The 22,551-nt window shown below is 39.9% G+C and overlaps 1 protein-coding gene across 1 annotated transcript in view; it reads right to left on the bottom strand.

The window, feature by feature from the left end:
* ADAMTS19 (ADAM metallopeptidase with thrombospondin type 1 motif 19) overlaps positions 1-22,551 on the bottom strand; it is a 266,472-nt gene that overhangs the window by 165,600 nt on the left and 78,321 nt on the right. The window contains exon 7 of the mRNA XM_034773246.1: positions 4,322-4,365. Coding sequence (XP_034629137.1) covers positions 4,322-4,365 — 44 coding nt within the window. The remainder of the gene's footprint in view (positions 1-4,321; positions 4,366-22,551) is intronic.

The following is a 22,551-nucleotide window of genomic DNA, read 5'->3' as shown; positions in this document are numbered from 1 at the left end:
GCAAGTAGTTTTTCAATTTGCATACTTTTGCCCCCAAAATCATGAGATTGTCTTAAAAATAATGAGATATGATTTAAATAATAAATGTTTGGTTCTTTTTATTTGCCTTCTTGTTTCTGAGCCTTTAGGATACACTTGGATCAGATTTCTGAGCTTTCCTCTGCAACCATAAGGGCTAGAAACAAATTGTTTTAAAAAGATCAGTTTCTTATACAATCTCTTGATTCCAGCAGCTGTGGCTTTATGAAAGACATCAAATATTGCAAGACTCATCATAAAATCATGAGAGTTGGCAACACTGAAATCAATACACTTAAGTAAATGGATCTAAATTGTTTTACACCATGCAAGGATCTAGCCCTATTATTTTATAGGAAAGTGAACTCAATCAAGAAGGAAGTAATTGGAATTACTATGGATTTGCACAATGTATGATCAAAACATGGCCCAAAGACTCTACTAGCTACAGCAAAATTTTCCAAGCTCTTATACCTATAGTGCAATCCTTCATAAAAAAAATTGAAAATCAGAAGCTAAAAAAAAAAAAAATCTATATTCTAAAATACGAAATATTTCAGGAAATTTAGTAGCCTTTATAGCCATTTGTTCCTGAATCTAAAGCATAATTAAATCTTTCAAGGACGGACAATAAATTTTGCATACGCACTTTTTGGGGGGGAGGAGGATTAGTAAACAGAGCTTTATATTGTAAGATTATCACACAAAAACTGTAAAAAAATCCATATTTCTAAGACACAATGAATAAAATACTTCAAGAAGCAGCACTCAACATAAAACCTTGTGCAAAACAAGATAGGAGGCTCTTAAAACTTTGGTTTCCTTGCCATACAAATACACTCAAATCTAGATTATATAACTCAATACTGGCATTTATTCATCTAGGTAAATGTGTACTCACATCAAACCTAAAATAACATCTTGAGCAGTGATGGCATTTAATGAATAAACACTAAATCCAACAATTATCTGTCTAGTGCCCATCACTGGGAAGAATTAGAGTCTGACATGACAATACCCATTAGTTAATACAACCCATCCTTTAATAATCCTCCTTCAAGGTTCCTTTCCCATGTTCTCCATTTTGTTATTGGGTATCATGCTGAAAAACACAACCTGTAAGAATCATGTGGGGTGAATAACACGGATGGTTACATTAATGTTTCACAGTGAGCTGCCTTATCACTCTCCTTGCCACACAAGATAAAAATGTGTATTTTGATGTGTCCATATTTTTTGTAATCTTTGGACAGCTGGGAATTGTTCAGCTGATATTACATTAGCATTTTTCATTGACTTCCTTTGGCAAATGCTGTAATTTATAGTATGTTAAGCATTCCTGGAACGTACCATCTCTTTTTGCCTATAAACATGTTATGTGAAGATTTATTGTAAGATCATACTTCTCTTGCTTACCTTCTATCGAACTTTTGCTCACCGTCTAATCTAAACCTAAAATCAGCTTTTTGGTTTACAGAACCTAGTAAAAGCAAAATCAAAGATGCTAAATTAAGACACTCATGCACTTAAGGGCGCCCACCTGCCCCAAGATTTACATCTAGCTCTATAATCCTCATAACATTGATGTAACGATCTTGCTCCTAGCCAGGCAGAGATGTAGTACACTGTAGAGGCAATAGTCCCAACCTCCAAGAAAAGGGCAAAAAGTTATAATTAGTCTTCAGCACCATCCAAAGTCTAATTAATAGATTAACACTGATTTTAGCTAGAAAGAAATCTGTCCTTCTAACTATATGCTATGCCTCACAGTACTCTATACTCTGCCTGGGGGAAATAATAGATTTATTTTATAAAAACAAATAGTATTTCAGATCACAAGGAAACTTCATATTCTGAGCCACTTCTTTGGGGAACTAAGAATTCATTTGGCACATGACAACAGTTGGAACAACAGAAGATGGACCACCCTGTCTTCTGTACCTTGAGGATAACAGCTTCCAATTTTTTAAACTTTCCCCTTTTTTCTCCAGTAGGAGTGCAGCAGCCCCAGAAATAGCTGAAGAACATATTCAGTAAACTGTGACCTCACAAATTATACAAATTATAAAAGAAGAAATAAACATCAGAAACATCAGCCAATGTCAGTCTGGTACAGTCAGTCACCTCCTACAGTACCAAATCAGAAAGATCTTTATATAGATCAACTCTACATCAATAAACAACAAACCTTAAACTTTCCATGTATTTATCACCAATTAATCGCCTCACTTGGTCTGCATCAAGAAATTTGGTTTATTGACCCTGCAGGTCCAGTACTAACTCAGCTTGTTTGTTGACCTACTGTATAGACCACAGACTCAGGCCCAGAGACAACAAATCTGGAGACAAAATAGACATTCTATTCTCTCCAGTGCTGAAATGAAGGTAAAGCTTAATTGAAAAAAAAATGCTTTGAGTGCATCTTCTTTATACGTGAAATCCAGAAACAAAACTATTTCAGGCATCCTATTAATTTACAAATCACCAGATACCAAAAGATTTCCAACTGACCTGACAGAAATGCAGGCAAAATGGTCATTAAATTCAGAAGGCTCATCATAGTGAGAGATTTCAATATCCATGCAAACTATGCCTCAGATGCAACAGCATTAAGCTTCCCATCTGAACCCTCCATCTAAGATTTGTCATGGGTAGTCTCCAGACCCGGACCTACTGCCTGTACTCTGGACCAAGATCCTCAGCCTGGATGTAGATATAAGAAATGTAAGAACTTCCTGGTCAGATAACTTTCTCCTTCAGGTGAAAATAACTGTTCTTCCCATCACAAGGCAAGAAGAAATAAGCATCATGAATCAACTCTTGCCAACTTCCAAAAAACATACTTATACAAAAAAAACTTACCCAACTAAGTGGCCAACAAGTGGAAGAAATAGTGAGCACTACCAGTCCCTGACCGCTAAGATAGACACTACAGCACTGAAGTGCCCCATCCAACTCTACCACATAGACACATATCTTTGGGATGAAAACTCAAAAAGGAACAACACTAGAGTCAATGACAAGAATCTAAGTCATAAGGAATGTCTTTAAATGCTACTGCTGTGAATCAGGCAAAATGTTCCTACTACTGCTTAATCCTGTGCCTTACAGGCAAAGTCACATCCTACAAAACTTTTCTTTTCTGTAAATTCAAAGTGGTTAAACAGCCACCTGTGCTGTCTTAATTTTGTTGAATCTACCTGTATATTGAACAATTGTGACTACACTTGAACTGTCATTATGGGTGCTAGGAGCCAAATTCTGACCTGGGGTAAAAATGATATCACTCCACTGACCATAATGAATCTTTGCCCACTTAAACTAGGTCTCATTATGTAACCTTGATATCCAACATGGCACACCTCAGTTCTCCCACCAGAGCTAGTATTGAAGAGCTGTCCTACTAGCATGGACAGTGCCACCAGCTACTGCAGTAAATGTGTACTTTTACATGGTATGCACTATAGACTTCTCCTACCAAAGCTGGTGATGAAAATGGTTGTTTCACTGGTGTGGGAAAAGAGTCAATTGAGTTCAAGTTCTACTTGTTACAATCTGACCTTGGTCAGGACACTGAACACTACATGCTTGGATAGGAGTATATTGTCTTCTGGGGTTGACTCAGTCTCTAACACGGTGGCTTTTCAACTGAGGACACTGTTTACTGTAGGTGCCATTAAAACTGGATATCTGACTCCTAAAGTAGTTACATTTATTAAATGTGAGTTATGTCCCATTGTAAGTATAGGGAATATGGCAAGTACTATATAAAGGTATGTGTAGTGTAATAAGTGTACATTTTTAATTGAACGATGCCAAAAATGTCTTACACGCTATTTGACATATTCTTGTGTGCTTCTAAAAAGCTACACTCTTAAGACATATTGTACCTAAGGCATAATCTTTTTTATAATATATATTCTGAACAAAAAGAAACCTGCTACATTTTAAATAAACTATAAACACCCTTTTAGTTTAATGTTCTTAATTCAAATTTACTGGAAACACAATATGAAAGTGTTAAACTTCCAAGGGAGTAAGAAAAAATGGTTTGAAGAATCTGTTAAAATGAAAAGATTAAAAAGTCAAGGTTTTTTTTCACTTTGTTATATTGTTTTGTTAATGACAGGCACAAATCCAGTCTGTTTATCATAGCAATTTTAAACAGTTTTAGCATCAACTAGTTATAAATATTAATCCGCAAATGTTGATATGTTCACTCAACATTACATATTTACACAACACTGACTTTATAAGAATATATATATAAATAAATAAATATGTTTTACATTTATTTACTTACCAACAGTATCACATGGTTCATCTTTATGTACGCAGAAATCCTTCCTAGAATCGGGCGAGGAGGAAAAAAGACAAATTTTAAGCAAGCCATACTGTTAGATCACTAATGATTGTGTGAGCCATTTGCACATATTTCGTATGGCTCAGTGAATAACTACAAGGAGTTCTCAACAAGGAGCACAGTGAAGCAAATGCTGGGATTAATGAGAACACTTTAATATTAGTTTATCCGCAGAGCAGATTTAGGGTTAATCAGGTGACAAAAATGTACAGTAACTCCTCACTTAAAGCAACAGATACTTGACTCCTCACTTAAAGTCGTCCTGGTTAACGTTGTTTCGTTGTTACATTGCTGATCAATTAGGGAACATGCTCATTTAAAAATGTGCAATTCTCCCTTCAAACGCTGTTTGGCAGCCGCCTGCTTTGTCCACTGCTTGCAGGAAGAGTAGCCCGTTGCAGCTAGCTGGTGGGGGCTTGAAACCAGGGTGGGCCGCCAGCCCCCCGTCAGCTCCCCCTATCAGCTCCCCACTCCCCTAAGTTCCCTGTGCTGCAGCCGCCCAGCAGGCTATCAATTGCGGGCAGTTCAGCTCTCCCTCCCCACACTGCCATGTGCTGCTCCTGCCCTCTGCCTTGGAGCTGCTCCCAGAGACTCCTGCTTGCTGTGCAAGGGGGAGGCTAATGTCAGGGTGTCCCCTTCCACCCGCTCCTGCACCCCGCTTACCTCTTCTCCATATAGTGCAGGGAGGGGACACAGACGGAGAGAGACAGACAGAGCTTGGGGTAGCAGCCCCTGTCTCAACTTCCTGATCCACTTAAAAAGACAATGCACTTAAAAGTGGGGTCAGCTTACTTAAAGGGGCAGTGTGCATCTCTCTCTTTCTCCCACACACAAGGTGTGTGTCTGTCTCTGTTTGCTATGCTGTCTCCCCTCCCTCGTGTTCGTGCTGCCTTGTGTGAGAGGCTACGTTAACAACAATGTGTTAACCCTTGAGAGCACAGCTGAGTGCTAGTTCATCGTTTAGTGCAAGGCATTCCCTGGGAAATCTCCATCCCTCTAACTTCACCAACTCAACCAAGCTTCACAATCATCATAGCTGTGAACAGTATTAAAATGTTTGTTTAAAACGTGTACTGTGTGTATATCTATATAATATATAGTTTTTTGTCTGGTGAAAAAAATTTCCTGGAACCTAACCCCACCATTTACATTAATTCTTATGGGGAAATTGGATTTGCTTAACATCGTTTCGCTTAAAGTCGCATTTTTCAGGAACATAACTACAACATTAAGTGAGGAGTTATTGTACCTCATATTTAAACTACATGGGTCATAACTCTTGGTTTTTTCACAATTCTCTGATCTCTTGAAATGTACTTCTAGTCAGTGGAGCCAGCTTTACCAAACTCTAAGTCTCTTATTTTTCCTTTTATTTTAAGAAAAAAAATCAGTAATGCTTAAGATTACAACCCAAAACAATATTTGTTTTATCAATGTTAAAAGCATTGAATTATTGATGGTATTTGTGCTTTGTTAAGAGAATAAAATTGCTAGAATGAAGCATAATCTGGACATATGCTGGAAAAGAGTCTCTGCCAGTGCATCTTTTTTCTAAAATAATAGAAAGCTTGCAGGTCAAGTCTTGTGTAGCTTCCCTGTAGTAAGGCTGACATAGCTGCGTACTGTATATCCAGTTTTTATATATGTATCTCTATAAATATCAGTGTTCATTTGTGCCAATTCAGACAAGCTTTTTACTCCCATGTTGATAAAATAGTCTGACACTATCACATCTATTTTACTTGTTCTTACAGAGAAATGGCAAGTAAAATGGACAAACATATCCAATGGCAGAGTTCGGCATCTTATTAATAAAATATTAGAATTTACAGGTAGGTTGATGAAAGGGATGTTGATTTTAAAGCTAACTGATCCCAACCTATTGTTTTTAAAGGAAATTTAGACAAGAGGGGAACATTTCAAAATGAAATATGAGTGCTGAATTAGGTATGAAATAAAGTGAAAATATTTTTTGTACTCGAGGGACCTATTGCGCTGTTATGCAACATGGCAAAACCATAAGAAATATAGTACCTATGTTCAATCTTGTGTGCATCAACAGTCTGAGGACCTAAGCACCTATTCCCCTTCTACCACCATACCGCCTTCTTCCCAACCATTATTATTAATTGGTGTTACAAGCAGGAAAAAAGGGAGAACAGATCCTTGAATGTAACAGAGACAGATTACAAAAATTTTAATTTGCCAATGTATAAGAGCCTTTTGTTTACTGTTTATTTTCACATATGAACAGGGATTCTTTTCCCTTTTTGTCTGAACTATGCATCCCAGAATTTCACTATGGGAGTTTGGGGAAATAGTTCTGTTATGTCCTGGCAATATGGAAATAAATAGCTCTTGGGTCCTAACTAACACTGAAAAAATGTAATACATCCTTTAATTTCCAAGAATGAGGATGAATTACATTTGAGAATAGGCCCCTTGGTAAAGTTTTATGATGCTCTAGATATACCTATAAATGACTCCTTCAGCAGTTGTTTTCTGATTCCTGTAGGATACTTTTACAAAGAATGTATCTGTGTTCTCCAAATGTGTGTTGTCATCATTGAAACATGTTTACTTGTATAGAATATGTAAGGGTCCCCGCCCCCTCCTCCCCCCATTTGTTACATGCCAGCATGCTCAAGCACAAAAAACAAGAGATGACATGATCCCTATGCCAAATATTTTATGGTATAAATAAATCATACAAAATGCACCAGGAGGCCTGGAGAAAGGTACAATCATTGATATGATCTGCTTGCTTTTCTTTCTCTCTCCTTCCTTAGATATAATACATCAGAGGGCTAGTGTCCGAATACATAAGATGTGCACAAAAATTTTGGGGGGCATACTACAAATAAATAAAAATAAAATGCTCATATTGATAGGGGGATAAAAATACATGAGCTGCAAAAATTACTTTGTAATAAAGTTGAACAAAATGATCACCAATTGACCATGTTTATCAAATAGCAAGTCTATTTTTAAAATCCACATAAAAACAACAGTTGTGACATTAAAAAAACATTCAGAGATATTAGTGAAATTCTGCTTAATATTAACTTTTTAAAGCTTCACCCCACAATTATCTAAGTAAATAAGTCACCTCATGTGAAGTTTATCACTCAAGACTAATACTAGAGCAATATCATGTCTCAAGGAAGGGGAGATTTAACGTGCATGTTTTGCCTTCAAAAAATTCAGTTTTTATAATTTAAACACCACCACTTCATTCTTCAACTTACACTCCCACTTGATTTCATGTCTGATAATGATGATATGTTTTGCCTAATTTAAAGAGCAATCGAACATTTGAAGACTGGAAACTACAGTAAAGTCCCACTCAGGTCTCTTCTCCTATCTGTACCAAACATGCAACTTCCATTAATGCTAATGATGATTTAGCAAGCATATAGAGGGAAGAATAGTCTCTTGTTCAAGTGGGAGTACAGTGGAACTTTTATGAGATTTATGACAGATTTTCAAGCTTAAATAAAGTGACTAATGGGAGAAAAGAAGCTTAGGCAGGAGCAGGCAACTACTAGTCTGTCATTTTAATACATTATACTTAACTTGTAAACTTTTAAACCCATTAAATATAGCATTATAGAAGGTCCTTGGGGCAATGCAAAGATCAAATATCCCATTTCCAAAGTTAAAGCCTCCCATTATACTGGAATCTTTTGTTTAAAAAATATACATATAAAACACCAGCAGTTTGATACATAGCAGGGATGCATAGAAGAGGATGGGGAATGGCAGCAGAGAAAAAATATATAAAAAAACCCTCAAATCTAATCTCCATAGATAGTTTTGTTCCAAGCTGCCATTTTTAGATATATTTAACTTTTGTGCTGTAAACAGACTTGTCAACAAAAGTGCAGTTAGTATGTCTAAATTCAAACTGGTTGACAGTTTTCTAACAAAATTTACACAAGAAAAATAATGATCTTAATCAGCCTATCAAATCTTCAGAACAAAATAAAACTTCCAAATCATCTCTTATTTTCAATTCTCCTAACTTCTAATGTTTCAAGCTATGCAAAGTTGTAAGAACATACATTGGGCTGGGTTCTTTATGAAAGGAAACCTATTGCCACTGCTAATTCTTTTTGTCCATGTTGATTTCAGGTATTAGGAACTATGGGACAACTGTCCAATCAAAATGTTTTCACAAGTCACATGGCCCTTTTTAGCCACAGTTACGATTAATAGACCCCTCATGGCAAATATTTTCACTATACTAGCAAATGCTACTATTTTGGATCTTTGTGGATGACTGGTGACAAGGTTTCAAATATTCTTTTCTTTCCGTCTATATTTAGGCAACAAAACTTTTTGAAAAACACACCAACACAGACTGTTGAACCACATGACACTTTCTAAGCATATTGTCCACTTCACTTATTTTAATGTGAACTGAAGGTCCATTCCAGAGGTTAGCAATTGCATTGGAGTAAACAAACAAACAAATGACTCATTTACTGTAGTTTGGGAGATTTACTGCAGGTTTATGAGCCTTCTGAATGATTTCATCTTCTGTTGGTAGAGCCAGAGGGCAAGAGCCTATGCATGTATAGAGAGCGCCATGTCACCTCTTCCCTACTGGTGTGTGGCTTAAGATAGAACACAGGTAAGTGGATACTTTGGTTGATGTGAAAGTCAATCACTACCTTGGGGATAAACTTTAGGTACAGTTTCTTTAATACCTTATCCATGCAGAAATCATATTTGGTCATCAATGAACGACAGTTTGAAACTGGAGATCAAGGAGTCTGACATCCTCCTCCAAAGAGGTCTATTCTGTTAGCCTCCTCATGAGGTGTGGATATGGCTTGTCTCTGCCTACTGTACTCCATCACCACCAGTGAGTTAGGGGTAGGTAAGAATCGAGTATAATTCTGACCCTTTCACTTCATTTCTGCCCGTTATGATGCTGGTGGAACTGTGATAGTCATCTGCCAAAGTGACAAGTTTGACAATGGCTTCATTTATTGTGAGCACCGTTTTACTTGGTCTGGAGCTGTGCAGGATGTCCAGCTATCAGTGAGGGGTTTCTGGATCTTCTCCAGGGAAATTTGTAGCATGTCTGCTATCCTTTTAAAGAAGTCCTGAAAGGACTTAGGTTCATCTGGATATGACAGGAAGCTGGAAACCCAGCCTTGTCCAAAGAGAAGAAGGTCACCAGCATTCTGGCTGGTCTTCTCCTCTTGGCTGCTCTTGTGGAGACTCTTGGAGGCTGTGGTAGCTGTTCCTTCTCCTTGGAAAACGTACACCTCCGAGGTTCCACTGCTCAATGGTCAAGTACTTTGTGTGGAACTTCCCCCTTGGTGTGGGGACCCAGGGTGATGGGTATTAGTACGTATAAAGAGGATACTAGGACACCCTCACCACTTCTGACTCTCTGTCTGGGCTCGATCCCCACTCCAGAGATGGGAGTCCCCCATATCCTCCTCCTGACTCCAATAACTCTGAGACCATCTCTAACAGGGGAGCTCTCAGTACCAGACTCTACTCATCAACCATACCGGTGACAATCTAGTTCTACCCTGGCTTGAAGATGGGAACAATGAGGGGTACCGAAGGGAGATGTCCTAGTACTAGGACTGGGAATCTAGAGAATATCAATGATTCTGGTTCAAGAAGCATGATTAGGTTGCCCAGTGCTGAGAAGTGGGCTGGAAACAATTTTCATTTCTGTAACCTGGGCCATCGGTGCTGTGCTGATGCAGATATAGTTGTTGGTGGTGCCAGTACTAGAAAGTGATGAAGTCCCATTCCAGTCCCTCCTGGAACCAGACAGCCCTGTTCCAGAGCAGGTGGTATCTTCTGGCTTGGTATAGGATGGAGACTTTGCCTCTTGTTAGAGGAATTGGATGAGGAACTTTCCCTCATGTCCTTATGGGGAGTGCTTGTCTCTCCCTTTTCTGTTTGCTTTGCTAAGTCTCTGGTGCCAATGGGGGGTAGGCATGGAGGTGGGAGGGAAGGACTGCGGAATCAGCCAGAGCAGCACTATAAGGGATGCTCCTATTTTCTTCAATATGACATATTTTGAGGGGGGATCTCCCTGGTCAGAATCCGTCCCTGTGCTCATGGACCTCTCCATGAGGAATCTTCAAACTCCAAACTTGTTTGACTGTTTTGTCCTTCTCGGGAATGACCTGCAGAGGGACAGGGCATGGATTTCCACCAGGCAGTACAAACAGGTATTGTGATCATCTGTTACCAAGAAAGGTTTCGGGAAGTTGACCATTCTTGAAGCCAAGGATTCTTGGCATGTTCTCCCTGCCTACCAATAGAAGAACTAGGGATGGGTTGGTACTGCAATCGTTCCCTACCCAAGGGGGGAGGTCCCAAAATTTAGGGAAACATACCCCAACAATCTTCCTAACTAACTAGACTAAAATAACTCAGAGTAACTTTTTTAAAGAACTATTTACAGGAAAACTAAAGCTCCATCTTAGACCACGAGCAGTAAGAAGGAACTAAATAAAGTTCAGCAGCCCCCTTTGTACTGTCGGTGCGGAGCATGAAAAGAGATCATGCCAAATGGACTCCACTAGGAAAAAGTTCTCTGGTCCTGGTGCTTGGGACACGTGCATAACCTGAAGCACGCTACACAGGAAGAAGCACTCAAAGAAGAAATATAAAATCATTGCAGTTAAAATTTGCAGATGACACAAAAGTTGGTGGAGTGGTAAATAATGATGGGGACAAGTCAATTATATAGACTATCCGGATCACATTGTGAGATGGATTCTTTTGAACAACATCCATTTTAATACAGTCAAATACAAGGTCATACATTTAGAAACAACATATACAGGTCATACAAGCTGGTAGATATACATATCCTGGAATGTAGTCACAAAGAAAAGGACTTAGGGGTAATGGTGTTATGCCTTTTTCTGCTAGATGAAAGAACTGTGTACTATCAAAAATCTCTTCACTATGTACGTATGTGTAGACTGTGATCAAATCACCTCTTAGCCTTCTCTTGGATAAACTATATAGATTGAGTTTCTTAAGCATCTCACTATAAGGCATGTTTTCCAGATATTGGACACCTTTTGAACCATTTCCAATTTTTCAGTATCCTTTTTGAACTTTGGACTCCTAACCTGGACACATTATTCCACTAATATCTCACAAAAGAGGTGATGCTATCTCCCTGCTCCTACCTGACATTTCCCTGCTTATATGTACAAGTGTGGTATTTACCCTCTTAGCTACAACATCGCACGGGGAGCTCATGTTCAGTTCGTTATCTTCCATTACCCCTAAGTCCTTTTCTTTGTGACTACATTCCAGGATATGGTCTACCAGCTTGTATGACTGGTTGAAAGCTGAAGCTAGACAGACTAAAAATAAGGAACAATTTTGAACACTGAATGTAATTAACCACTGAAGCAAATTATTCAGTGATGCAGTGGATTCTCCACAATAGTCATATAATCACATCTCGATGTCTTTCTCAAAGATATGCTACAGCTCAAACAAAATTTATCAGCTTGATGCAGAAATTACTGACAGAGGTTCTATGCAGAGCTGTGCAAATAATGGATTGTTTGGTTTGCGGTTGGTTTCAAAAGATTGAAAACAGAATTTGGTTTGGGTCAAACTGAAACCCAAATTTTTCAGAATTTTCAGCAAATTGAAAACGTCAAAAATTTCATTTTGGGTCAAATCAAATGTTTCTTTTTAACATTTCCAAAATCTGGAACAATGTCCTGAAACTACAAAATTCACAACTGTTTCTTTAAACCAAAATCTGTATTTTTCAGTTAAAAAAAGTTTCATCCAAAAAATTTCACCCAGATCTAGTTCTGTTTTATGCAAAAGGTCAGACTAGATGATCATAACTGTCCCTTCTGGCCTTAAAATCTATGAATCTATAAATCTGATGTACGTACTGTGAGGGAAATTTTTTTTCCACATCAGTACGTTAATATGTGATGGGTCAATAGGAGTGGGAGAATATTCTAAGCAGAATATGTATAGCTGGTATAGCCCAGCCCACTCCCTCCATTCCAGAGAAAACATGAATTCCTCATGAGTTCTAATCCTGGCCTTAGTGCATACTCTCCTGTGTAAATTTTGGTAAATAATTGGACCCCACTGCTTTAGTTTCTCTATAATGTGGAAACAGTAATACTTACCTACCTACTGCATGCTGTAAATGTTGTGAGGATTAATGTTTCAAAAGTATGATTTTGTATCAATTATCTATTTTTATAAAAAGTTGCCATTTCTTTTACATGAATTAAATGCCTATTATTATTATTCCACTTAACTAGAAGTTCTATCCAATATAACTTAAGGTGAAATCTTTTTAGATATTGAAGGCAAATACGAATACTTTTCTAATCAAAGTCAGTTGCAAAGGAAAACTCCAAGTTTTTTTAAAGTATGTCTGCTGAACAGTAAGCTAAACAAAGGGCAGGTTAGTATATGGATTATTGGCTCTCTGCATCTACAAATTCAGTTTCTGCTTATGTCAAAAACAGGGCCGGCCCACAACATTTTGGCACCTGAGGCGGGGAGCTCAAATGACGCCCCCCATGCTCCCTTGCATGGGCCAAAACTTTGAAAGGTCTCAGTTCTGCCTTCTTCCTGTTCTGCTCCTCTCATGGTACTGCTCTGCTACCTACTCCAATATAGGAGAACTAACAACTTAAATGCCTTGTTCAAAAATTTTAAGTGACACTTAACTTTCAAACGCCTGAACAGCAAATGTAACTTTTCTTGTCTGAATAGTAAACACTGGCATTTTTATCTGTTTGAATAATCAAAGTGGTGCTTTCCATGCCTTCTTGGTTGCAAAGATTTGAACTGCTTTCTGAAGATCCACGGTCTGGGTCAGCTCATGCTCTATTGAGATAGTTGCAAAGCCAACCAGCCTCTTCTGTGTCATTGTGGAGCATAGATGTGTTTTTATTAACTTCAGTTTGGAGAAGCTGCGTTCTCCACAGGCAACTGTTATAGGAAGTGTTAGAAGTATGCGCAGAGCAACAAAAGCATTTGGAAAGAGGGTAGTCATATATTCCAGAACAGCCTTTGGAGTTGATCCTGCTGAAATGTATCTTGAAAGGGCTTTCAGTTCATCACCTAAATCACTCACATCAATATCGTGCATGTCATCATGTGTCAACACTGTCTCTAGTGCCCTGCATTGCTGGTGTAGGTCTTCTCCAGGTATAGTGAGGAGTTTTGGAATATCATACAACATCCCAAATATACTGCTGTGTTCCTTGAGCTGCATGAAACGTTCTTCAACTGACTGTATTGCACAATCTAGCACCTGGTTAAAGAATTCAACTTTGAATTGTTGTTTGGGGTCTCTTATGGGATTATCCCGTGCCTCGTAATCAAAATGTCTTATTCGGTGACTCTTGTATTCTTGAATGGGTGGGAAAATAGCTTCAGCGTGAAGTTCCTCTGCCAATTTCTGTGAACTCTTCAGAACATTTTGAAATCCGCCATCTGACCGGTAAGACTGTAGGTATGACTTTGCTTTGTCCAGTTGTTCCATTGCTCCAGATATATCAAGGTCAACATCTGAGAGTCTCTTGCTTACAACATTTATTTCAAACAGTATGTCATGCCACAACACTAAGGCACACAGAAATTTGAAGGTATATATGTTTCTGGTGATTCCATTTCCGTCTGCCACTATTCTCCCATGAACAGTTCCTGTCATAGCATTATTCTCCATAATGGCAACTATGGCATCATCAATCTTCCCAATTTGGTGTTTGATAGGCTTTAGTGCCTCCACTCGACTTTCCCATCGTGTGGCACTCAGTGGTTTCAGTGTCAGAGAGGATGTTCCCAGATGTTGCTTCAAAATTTGTCATCAATGAGTTAATGCAGAGAAAAATACATAGATGCTTTGAGTTACATTAAAACATTCAGCAGCCTCCCTAGAAGCTGATGCTGCATCACAGACCACCAAGTTCAATGAATGGGAACTGCATGAGACAAAAAAAGCTCAAGGGTTGAACTCTCGGATCCGTGTCTGCACTCCTCTGTTCTTTCCTCTCATGTTGGCACCATTATCGTAGCCCTGACCTCTCATGTCAGCTATCACAATTCCCGTATCTTCCAGCTTTTTAAGAAGCACATTTGTCATACCAGCTCCTGTAGTGTCATCAATGTCAATAAATTCTAGAAAATGCTCTCTGACAGTCACCATTGCAGGGACATTTTCACTAGGTTCTGTTGTTGTTACAAAACACACCATTGAAGTCATTTGTTCCGTATGGCTGATGTCAGGTGTGCAGTCCATAATAACAGAGTAATATCTTGCTGACTTCAGATCTGCCATAATCTTCTATTTGACTTTTGTTGTATGATCTCATTTTGAATTGTTTTTCCAAGGTAGTGGTGTGTGTATATTTCTTGGGTGGTGACTCTTCTTAGATGCTCCTGGAGTACAGCATCAAACTCAGCCACCAGCTCCACAATTTTAAGGAAGTTTCCATTATTTGGTACATTCAGCTGATCTGAAGTGCCACGCAGTGCTAGGTTTTGGGTAGCAAGCATTCTCACAATAGCAATGAGCCTTTTCAGAATCTTTTGCCAGTAAAGAGACTCTGATGCAATCTTCTCTTGATGCTGATCATCTATGGTGGCCTTTAATCTTAGTTTCATCTCAAGCTCTTTCCACCTATGGAATGCTCTCTGGTGATTTGCTGCCTTCTCATGGCATGCCAGATTTCTAGCCAGATTTTTCCAGTCCTTTGTTCCTGTAGAACCCAATGTGGCTGGAACATTAGACTGGAAGAGTTTGCAACAAAAACACTATGCAACATCCTGGGTTTCTGAGTACATAAGCCATGGCCTCTCCACTTTGTCACCATTGGAGATTTCACACCAGTAATGTGTTGGATGGAAACTTCTATTTTCATTGTCTTTGGGGCACATGAAGTTTTTCACTTGCTGTGGCCCATGCAGTACAAGGAAGTCCCTCAGGTTACTGCTCAAGTGGGTCCACAGTCCTGGATCATCTAGACATAAGGAACTAAACTCAGCAGCAGCTGTTTCTTGCGCCTCCACCACACTCTTCTCTGATCTACACTTTTCTTCAGGAATGTGCATGGTTACATCCATTTGAGATGGAGATATGGATGCTGCAGTAGCTGCCAGGTCACCTGCACTCTGACTAGCTGGAAGATCAGGCATCTCCTCACCACTCACATCCTCACTGGGCCGGAAGGCTCACCGTGAACATGTGTGTCTATGTATCTCAGGAGAGCTCCTTCCTGCTTAGATAGAAAAGCTTCCCTTGCTTTCTTTCTTTTTCTGAATGCTGCCCCAGAGGGGTGTTTTCTTCTTTCACTTATGACTGCTGTTCTGTGCCAGTTATAGTGGCTCTCAACACTCCATTGAAGGGGACAAATAAGCAGGTTGGTAGCAGGGCCTGGGTGAGGGAAGATATCAGCATCTTAAGGACCTAACTGGCTCCTGCTACTTCAGTTGACTGCCTGTTCTCTGCAAGTGGGTTCAGGGAAGCAGCAGGAAACAGGAAGCTCTCTGAGAAGCTGGTGTTAATCAGTCCAGGCTCCTGGGGATGCTAGAGAGGTACATAAGAGGCTCCTTCTCCTCTCTCTCCCCACAGCTCCTGCTGTTTTCTGTTATTCCCTCTCACCTTTTCTCCTGCCTGCCTGTTATGTCTCTTGTGTCCTCCTTCCTCCAGCACAGCACTCCACCATCTCTGTGCATCTAGAGCAGAGAGAATACATATGCACCAGCAGCAGACACAATTTTCTACACTCTGGGTCCTAGTGGCGCCCCCCCACAGTGTGGCACCTGAGGCGGCCGCCTCAGTTCGCCTCATGGTAAGGCCAGCCCTGGTCATAAAAACAAAACGAAGCAGACAATATTAGTAAGCAACAGTACTTTTTTTTATTTAACAGTTTTTCTGTCTGTGTGTATACAGAAGCTGTTCTAGTGCACGTTCACACACATCACAGTACACTGCGCTGTACTACAGCAAGCTGTGCATTGGAGCAGCAGCTAAATGTGGTACATCATTTGTACGATATGTTAGGGACACTAGATGTTATCTCCACTTTTGGAAGGTACTTGAGAGGTACTCAAATATCTCACTGTTGGGGCCACATAAAATCCCAGGCATACAGATAGTAACTATGGATCCCCTGGGCGTTCCTCTATCCTGCCTTCAATTCCACCTTCCACTCCAGCTCATGCTGGGCAAGGAGGGAGACATGATGATAATGTCCTCTAAACAGCCACTGTACCTGGGTTCTCTCAGTACAGCCGTACTGCAAGACTTAAATAACATGGTGGACCTTGTTGCATCAATGTGAGTTTTCTTCAAAGAGAAAAATATTTCTCCATATGAAAATCTTTAATATGATAAGTGTTAATTTATTAAGTGCACATCAGATTGTTTTAACAAGAGAGACCTTAAAGCAATTTCTCTCTTAATTCCTAACCTCTCCTTATAATAAAGCCCCACTCTCATCTACTTTTTTAAAAATCCCCTTTTCAACGAATTTGTTCTCTCCCTTCTTTACTTCTATGGCACCTTACATTAAACTTGTAATTGTTTCATCAGAATAAGCCTACCACTAGGAAAATAAAACCAGACAAAAATCATGCACTCTAGTAGGACTATTCTAAATTAAAGGAAACTAATCCATTTGACAACACATCTATTGTGAACACTACAGCCTATTTTGCCAATGTAGAAGATAAAAGTGTGGTAGAAAAGTTTGGTATATAGTTTCATACAGAAACCTTTGTCATGAAGAAAAGCTAGATTGACTGATTGTTGAGTCAAAGAATCTAGAAACCATGAAAAGTGAGGCATACACATTTCTGTGAAACATATAAATCCATTAAAAAGTCTCACTAGAAATCTGATGAGCAGTATTTATTTTTAAATCCTTTTGTGTCTCAGAACCCACAGAGTTCATTGACCTGCGAAGAGCATTGTGTCCCCATTTCAAAACTCTGTGTTCTGCTGCTCCATTTTCATGCTATAGAAAAGAAAGAGCCAACTTTTAAAAGGCCTGCTACAGAAAGGGTTAAATAAGCGAAAATACTTGGTTTCTACTTAAAGAATATAGAGTAAACAGTTGGTGTTCATCTGTCTAAATATTATTTCTCTCAGGAAACTGGGTCTACTGTCCAAGGCTGTTTGTAAATTATGACAAGGGAGCCTGTTCTGCGTTTGTAAAACAGAATGAAACTCTTTGAACTAGCCACACATGGGGTTAACAAACCATAAACCTTGATGATGTGCAGAGGGAGTCTGGATTAGCAAAACATTCCCACAGTCAGCAAGCCATGCTAGTATGATCTATTAAAAGCTAAAGCAGTCCTGAGATGAGAGGTAGTATGGTCCAGTGACTAGAACTGGTAGAATGGAACTCAGGAGGTCTAGGCTCTAATTCTTGGCTCAGACACTGACCTGTTGTATGACCTCATATGAGTCACTTTGCCTCTTTATGCCTCAATTTCCCCGAAGGGATAATGATATTTACCCTTCTACAAAAAACACTTTGTAATTCACAGGTAAAAATGGTATGAACTAAGCAAATTATTATTAAAAAGAAAATCAGAAAATCAAGACTTAAACAGGATTATCTGATAGAAGCATTTTACAATCTAGAAATACAACAGAAGTCACTTCACCCACCAATGAAATGCAGCCAGCTCTGGGTCAAACACAGCTACTGTAGGCAATACACTACAAGAGCCTGTTTGTCCTTGCCTCCTGCTGAAGCTGCTGCTGGCAGTGATGGCAGCTGTTCTGCCATAAACATGAAGGAGTCCAGGGCCCAGGGGTGAGGCCCATATTGAGGGGAGGAGTTGGTCCAGTGAAAGTTTATGTTTCAAAGTGACTTGGGCTGTGTGGCATGGGCAGACTGATCTCCAGAAGTTCTCCCCAGTTCCCACTGGAAACACTAATACTGCTCGTTGCCTCCAAGGATATGATATGGAAGAGAGGTCTGTGAGAGGCCACTGGGGCTGTCCAACATGCCCCTTTAAAAGCTATCAGAAATTTGCTAATTAACTCTTGAAGCATTTGCAACAAGCTTTGCTCTTCAGCCCTGCTCTCTAGTTCTGTTTGTCAGCCCTGCTACCAACTGCTGTGCTTCCCTATTTATCTATGCCTGTCAACTCTCCATGCCCCCTCCCCATTCATTCTTCCCCATTACTCATGCCTTCCCTTCATCATCTAGTCCAGGGGTCGGCAACGTTCGGCACGCGGCTCACTGGCCCCATTGGCCCGGGACGGCGAACCGCGGCCAGCGGGGGCCGCGATCAGCCGAACCTGCCGTTATCTGCAGGTAAATAAAACTGGTCCGGCTCGCCAGGGTGCTTACCCTGGCGAGCCATGTGCCGAATGTTGCCGACCCCTGATCTAGTCCCATGCCCTGCCAACACACTCACAGTTGTTAAACCCTGGGTTTGAGTCTCAGTCTGATAGGCTTCCTTAGATCTGTCAAACTGGGGATGCCTTCTGATGAGTTTTTGGAAGCTTCTTAGATGTAGTCTTATTAGTATTACTGTAGTAATAGGAACCCCTATCAAGGATCATTGTGTTAGGCAGTGTACAAACATTTAACAATGAAAACAGTCCCTGATCCAGAGAACTAATCTAAATGACCCACAAAAGAGGGTGCGGATAGGTTTGCAGGATGAGTTTAGTATGGAGAACTTTGGATGAGAGTAGTATGTAGCAAAGCTACAAGGGTCAGGTCTCTTGCAGCTTGGGCTTCAATTTCTCCCACTTTCCCAGCTCTCTCCGTGACCTCTTTTTACTAGTAGAATGTGGTAGATTCTGCTTATGAGCAATCTCGCAGTTCCTAGCAAAAAGTTGCTATTTTCCAGATATTGCCAATAAGCAGAAGGCACTGCTTTCAGGGAGATGCATAGAAATAGGAGAATGGAACAACAATACACTGCAAAGTGAAATTGTTAACTTTCAGTTCAATACAATGTGCTAAAAAAAAAACCAACCTAACATGACACACAAATGGATACACTGTATAGTATACCACCGGACTTAGAGCAAATTTAGGAAGTCTCATTTTGTTGTGTGTCACAAAGAGTACAGTAGCACAAAATTCTATAAAATAAAAGCTTTTTAAAAGCACCAAAGAAAAAAGTTTTTTTCTAAAAATATTTGTCCAACACCACTTTTTACAGTTTTCCACCTCCCCCCTAAATCTTTTTCAATTTTGCAAGCAGCTTCATAACTGTTCTCACAGTTCTATCCCACAATTCTAGGATATCCTGTGGAAAATGTCTACACACAAAGGCTCTTTGAGTTTGTTATCCCAATGCACTATCCTCTTGTGGGTCAAGAGTAGCTTGTGGGTGCTTTACAGCCACTACTGTTTCCAAAAGTTCTGTGTCAATGAGCACACCTTCCACCTGCAAATGACTGTCAAACTCAACAATGACCTCAAATTCCTCTGCTCTTAGGTTTTCAGGAACTGAAACATCAGTCAGCACATCAGTGTCCACCAGGCCAGCATCTTTTGCTGTTGATGCAAACCCTCTCTTTCTGAAGAAGTTTCCAAAAGTCTTCTGGAGATCAGTGGCCCATGACTCCCCAGCAAGATCATGAGTTATTGTTTAACAACATCCACTGTTCATAGGTGTGGGTCAGCATGAAGAGAGGTTTAAGAAAAGCACAATAGTGAACTTTGAAGTTTTTGGTGACACCTATGTCCATCGACTGTGTGACTGAGGTTATGTTAGGAGGCAAGAATTTAAACGATGTGTGATAGCTCTAGATCGGGGTAGCCAACCTATAGAACGCGTGCTGAAGGTGGCACGTGAGCTGATTTTCAGTGGCACTCACACTGCCCGGGTCCCGGCCACCAGTCCAGGGGGCTTTGCATTTTAATTTGATTTTAAATGAAGCTTCTTAAACATTTTAAAAGCCTTATTTACTTTACATACAACAATAGTTTAGTCATATATTATAGACTTGTAGAAACACCTTCTAAAAACATTACAATTTATGACTGGCACGCAAAACAAATTAGGTGAATAAATGAAGACTCGGCACACCACTTCCGAAAGGTTGCCGACCGCTGCTCTAGATTAGCTGAATGAGCTGAATAATTGTCAATCAGCAGGCACACATTGCAGTCTGATAGGCACAGCTCCCTGTTCCAGATCTGTAGCCACTCTTTAAACAACAAACTGGTTATCCAGGCATTTGCTGAGCTTCAGTAGATCCTGGGCAGCTCTGAGTAGTCCTTCAGGAAATGAGGGCACTTGTTCTTTCTGATCACCATAAGAGTCTGTTTCTCTGTCTCATCCAGGTTTGCACAACACAGCAATGTGATACACTCCATGTCTTTTTTCCCTCCTGAAAATCTTCCTTTCAGCATGCCAAGGCTTCTTTTGGGATAGCCCTGGTAGAAGAAAGCGGTCTTATTAGCACTGAGGATGTCAAATGGCTGAACTCCTCTAGAATGTTGGTAAGGTGTCCATCCTCCATTTAGTAGTTGTCAGAAAGTCAGCATCCTGTTTCTTGCCTTCCTCCTTTGATGAGCGATGTGCCAGGCTTTCCACAAACTGAGACCGACTTCTGAAGGGATGAACTCCTTCCCCTACTCTGCCTCCAGCTGACTCACTTTCTGTTTCAGCATTGGCCCAGAGAGTTGAGTACCTTGGCCAAGCTTATGCTGGAACCAGAGCCACAGAGCTTCACCAGCATCTGCCTGCTTTCCATTGCATTGATACTTGTACTCCTAAGGGCAAGTGTCAATGGAATGGAACAACATTGTTGTGTTCCCGTGCTCCCATAAGATGAATGAAATGAAATAAGTGATTTCGAGATACCAAACTTCTTGGCTACTCGCACTTGCTTAGCACCAAGCTCAAGTAGGGCATCCAGAATCCAAACTTTATTGGCAAGAGATATGTCATTTCAAAATCATGGAACACAACAGAGGTGCTCAACTGTGCATGGCCGGAGCCAGGAAATTGATTATAATTATATGTAGGACCTCTCCCTCCAAAAAAAGTTACTAAAAAACAGCATGCCTTTTGCCAATATCCAAATTCCATTAACATCGACATTAATGGGATAGGATTGTTTGCCATTAACAGCAATTCTGATAACAGGCAACTTCCTTTTAAGTGGAATCTATTGAAGTTAGGATAAGATGGGCAAGGCCAGGGAGTGGGGAGACCTGTAGCCAAAGCTATCAGAGTTGCTCCTGTAGCTTCAGAAAAAGGAAACGGATTAAGGATATCTGAGCAGTGCTGTTGCTAAATTTCCACGAAACAAGTTGCTAAGTGTATTTGTCTCTGTTTGCCTATATCCTGTTAAAAAATTTATCACAGTAACCAAATTAGCTTGTAGATATTAAATCCTTTTAATTTCTTAATTGCCTTACATTATGTATGTGACTGTGTTCAGTTAACCTTAAGATCAAAGATGTGACATGCTGCAGGAAACTAATAATATTATCTACATCAATGGTGGGTGGCTGCAGGTTGCCCACCACTGATCTACATTGTCTTCAGCTTATTTATCTCTGTTACAATGTCTGACTGGCAGCTGCCTTGTGTTAATTGGTGTAATTGGATTACCTGTGTATGCATAGCAAATAGAATGTTAACTTCAAAGTGATGGGAGAGTGTGTGCTCAACAAAAAAGAATCCTCAGTCACATGCTGTGCACAAAACACTTAACAGCGCTTCAACGTCAAAAGTGAAACATGGGGCCTGCTCCAGCATCTGTAGTCTGCTGAACTTTGAACAGGGAAAGTTTAAGCGATGGGACTAAGATCTTCCAAGTAGTTACTTGGAAAACCCTGGAAAATACATGGAAAGACTCCATCAGACTTTACATCTAAGCTGCCTTTGGATTCTGACCTGTTGGGATAATTCCAAGGAGACTTTTACAAGCCAACAGATATAACATCACTGCTATGATCCTGAGCTATGAACACTGAAAATTACTTTTATGTATATGATTCCTTAACCATTCAATAACTCTCTTCTTTTATTTTATTAATAAATCTTTAGTTAGTTTACTAAGGATTGGCTGAGAGCGTGATATTTGGATAAGATCTGAAATATAGATTGACCTGAGGGTAGGGTAGGGTAGGGTAGAGTAGACTAGGGTAAGTGTCTGATCCTTTGGGATTGGTAGAACTTTA

The sequence above is a fragment of the Trachemys scripta genome, chromosome 6 (genome assembly GCF_013100865.1).
Source record: "Trachemys scripta elegans isolate TJP31775 chromosome 6, CAS_Tse_1.0, whole genome shotgun sequence".
NCBI lineage: Eukaryota > Metazoa > Chordata > Testudines > Emydidae > Trachemys > Trachemys scripta.
The sequence above is the reverse complement of the archived record's forward strand: the minus strand, read 5'-3'. Positions and strand labels throughout refer to the sequence as shown.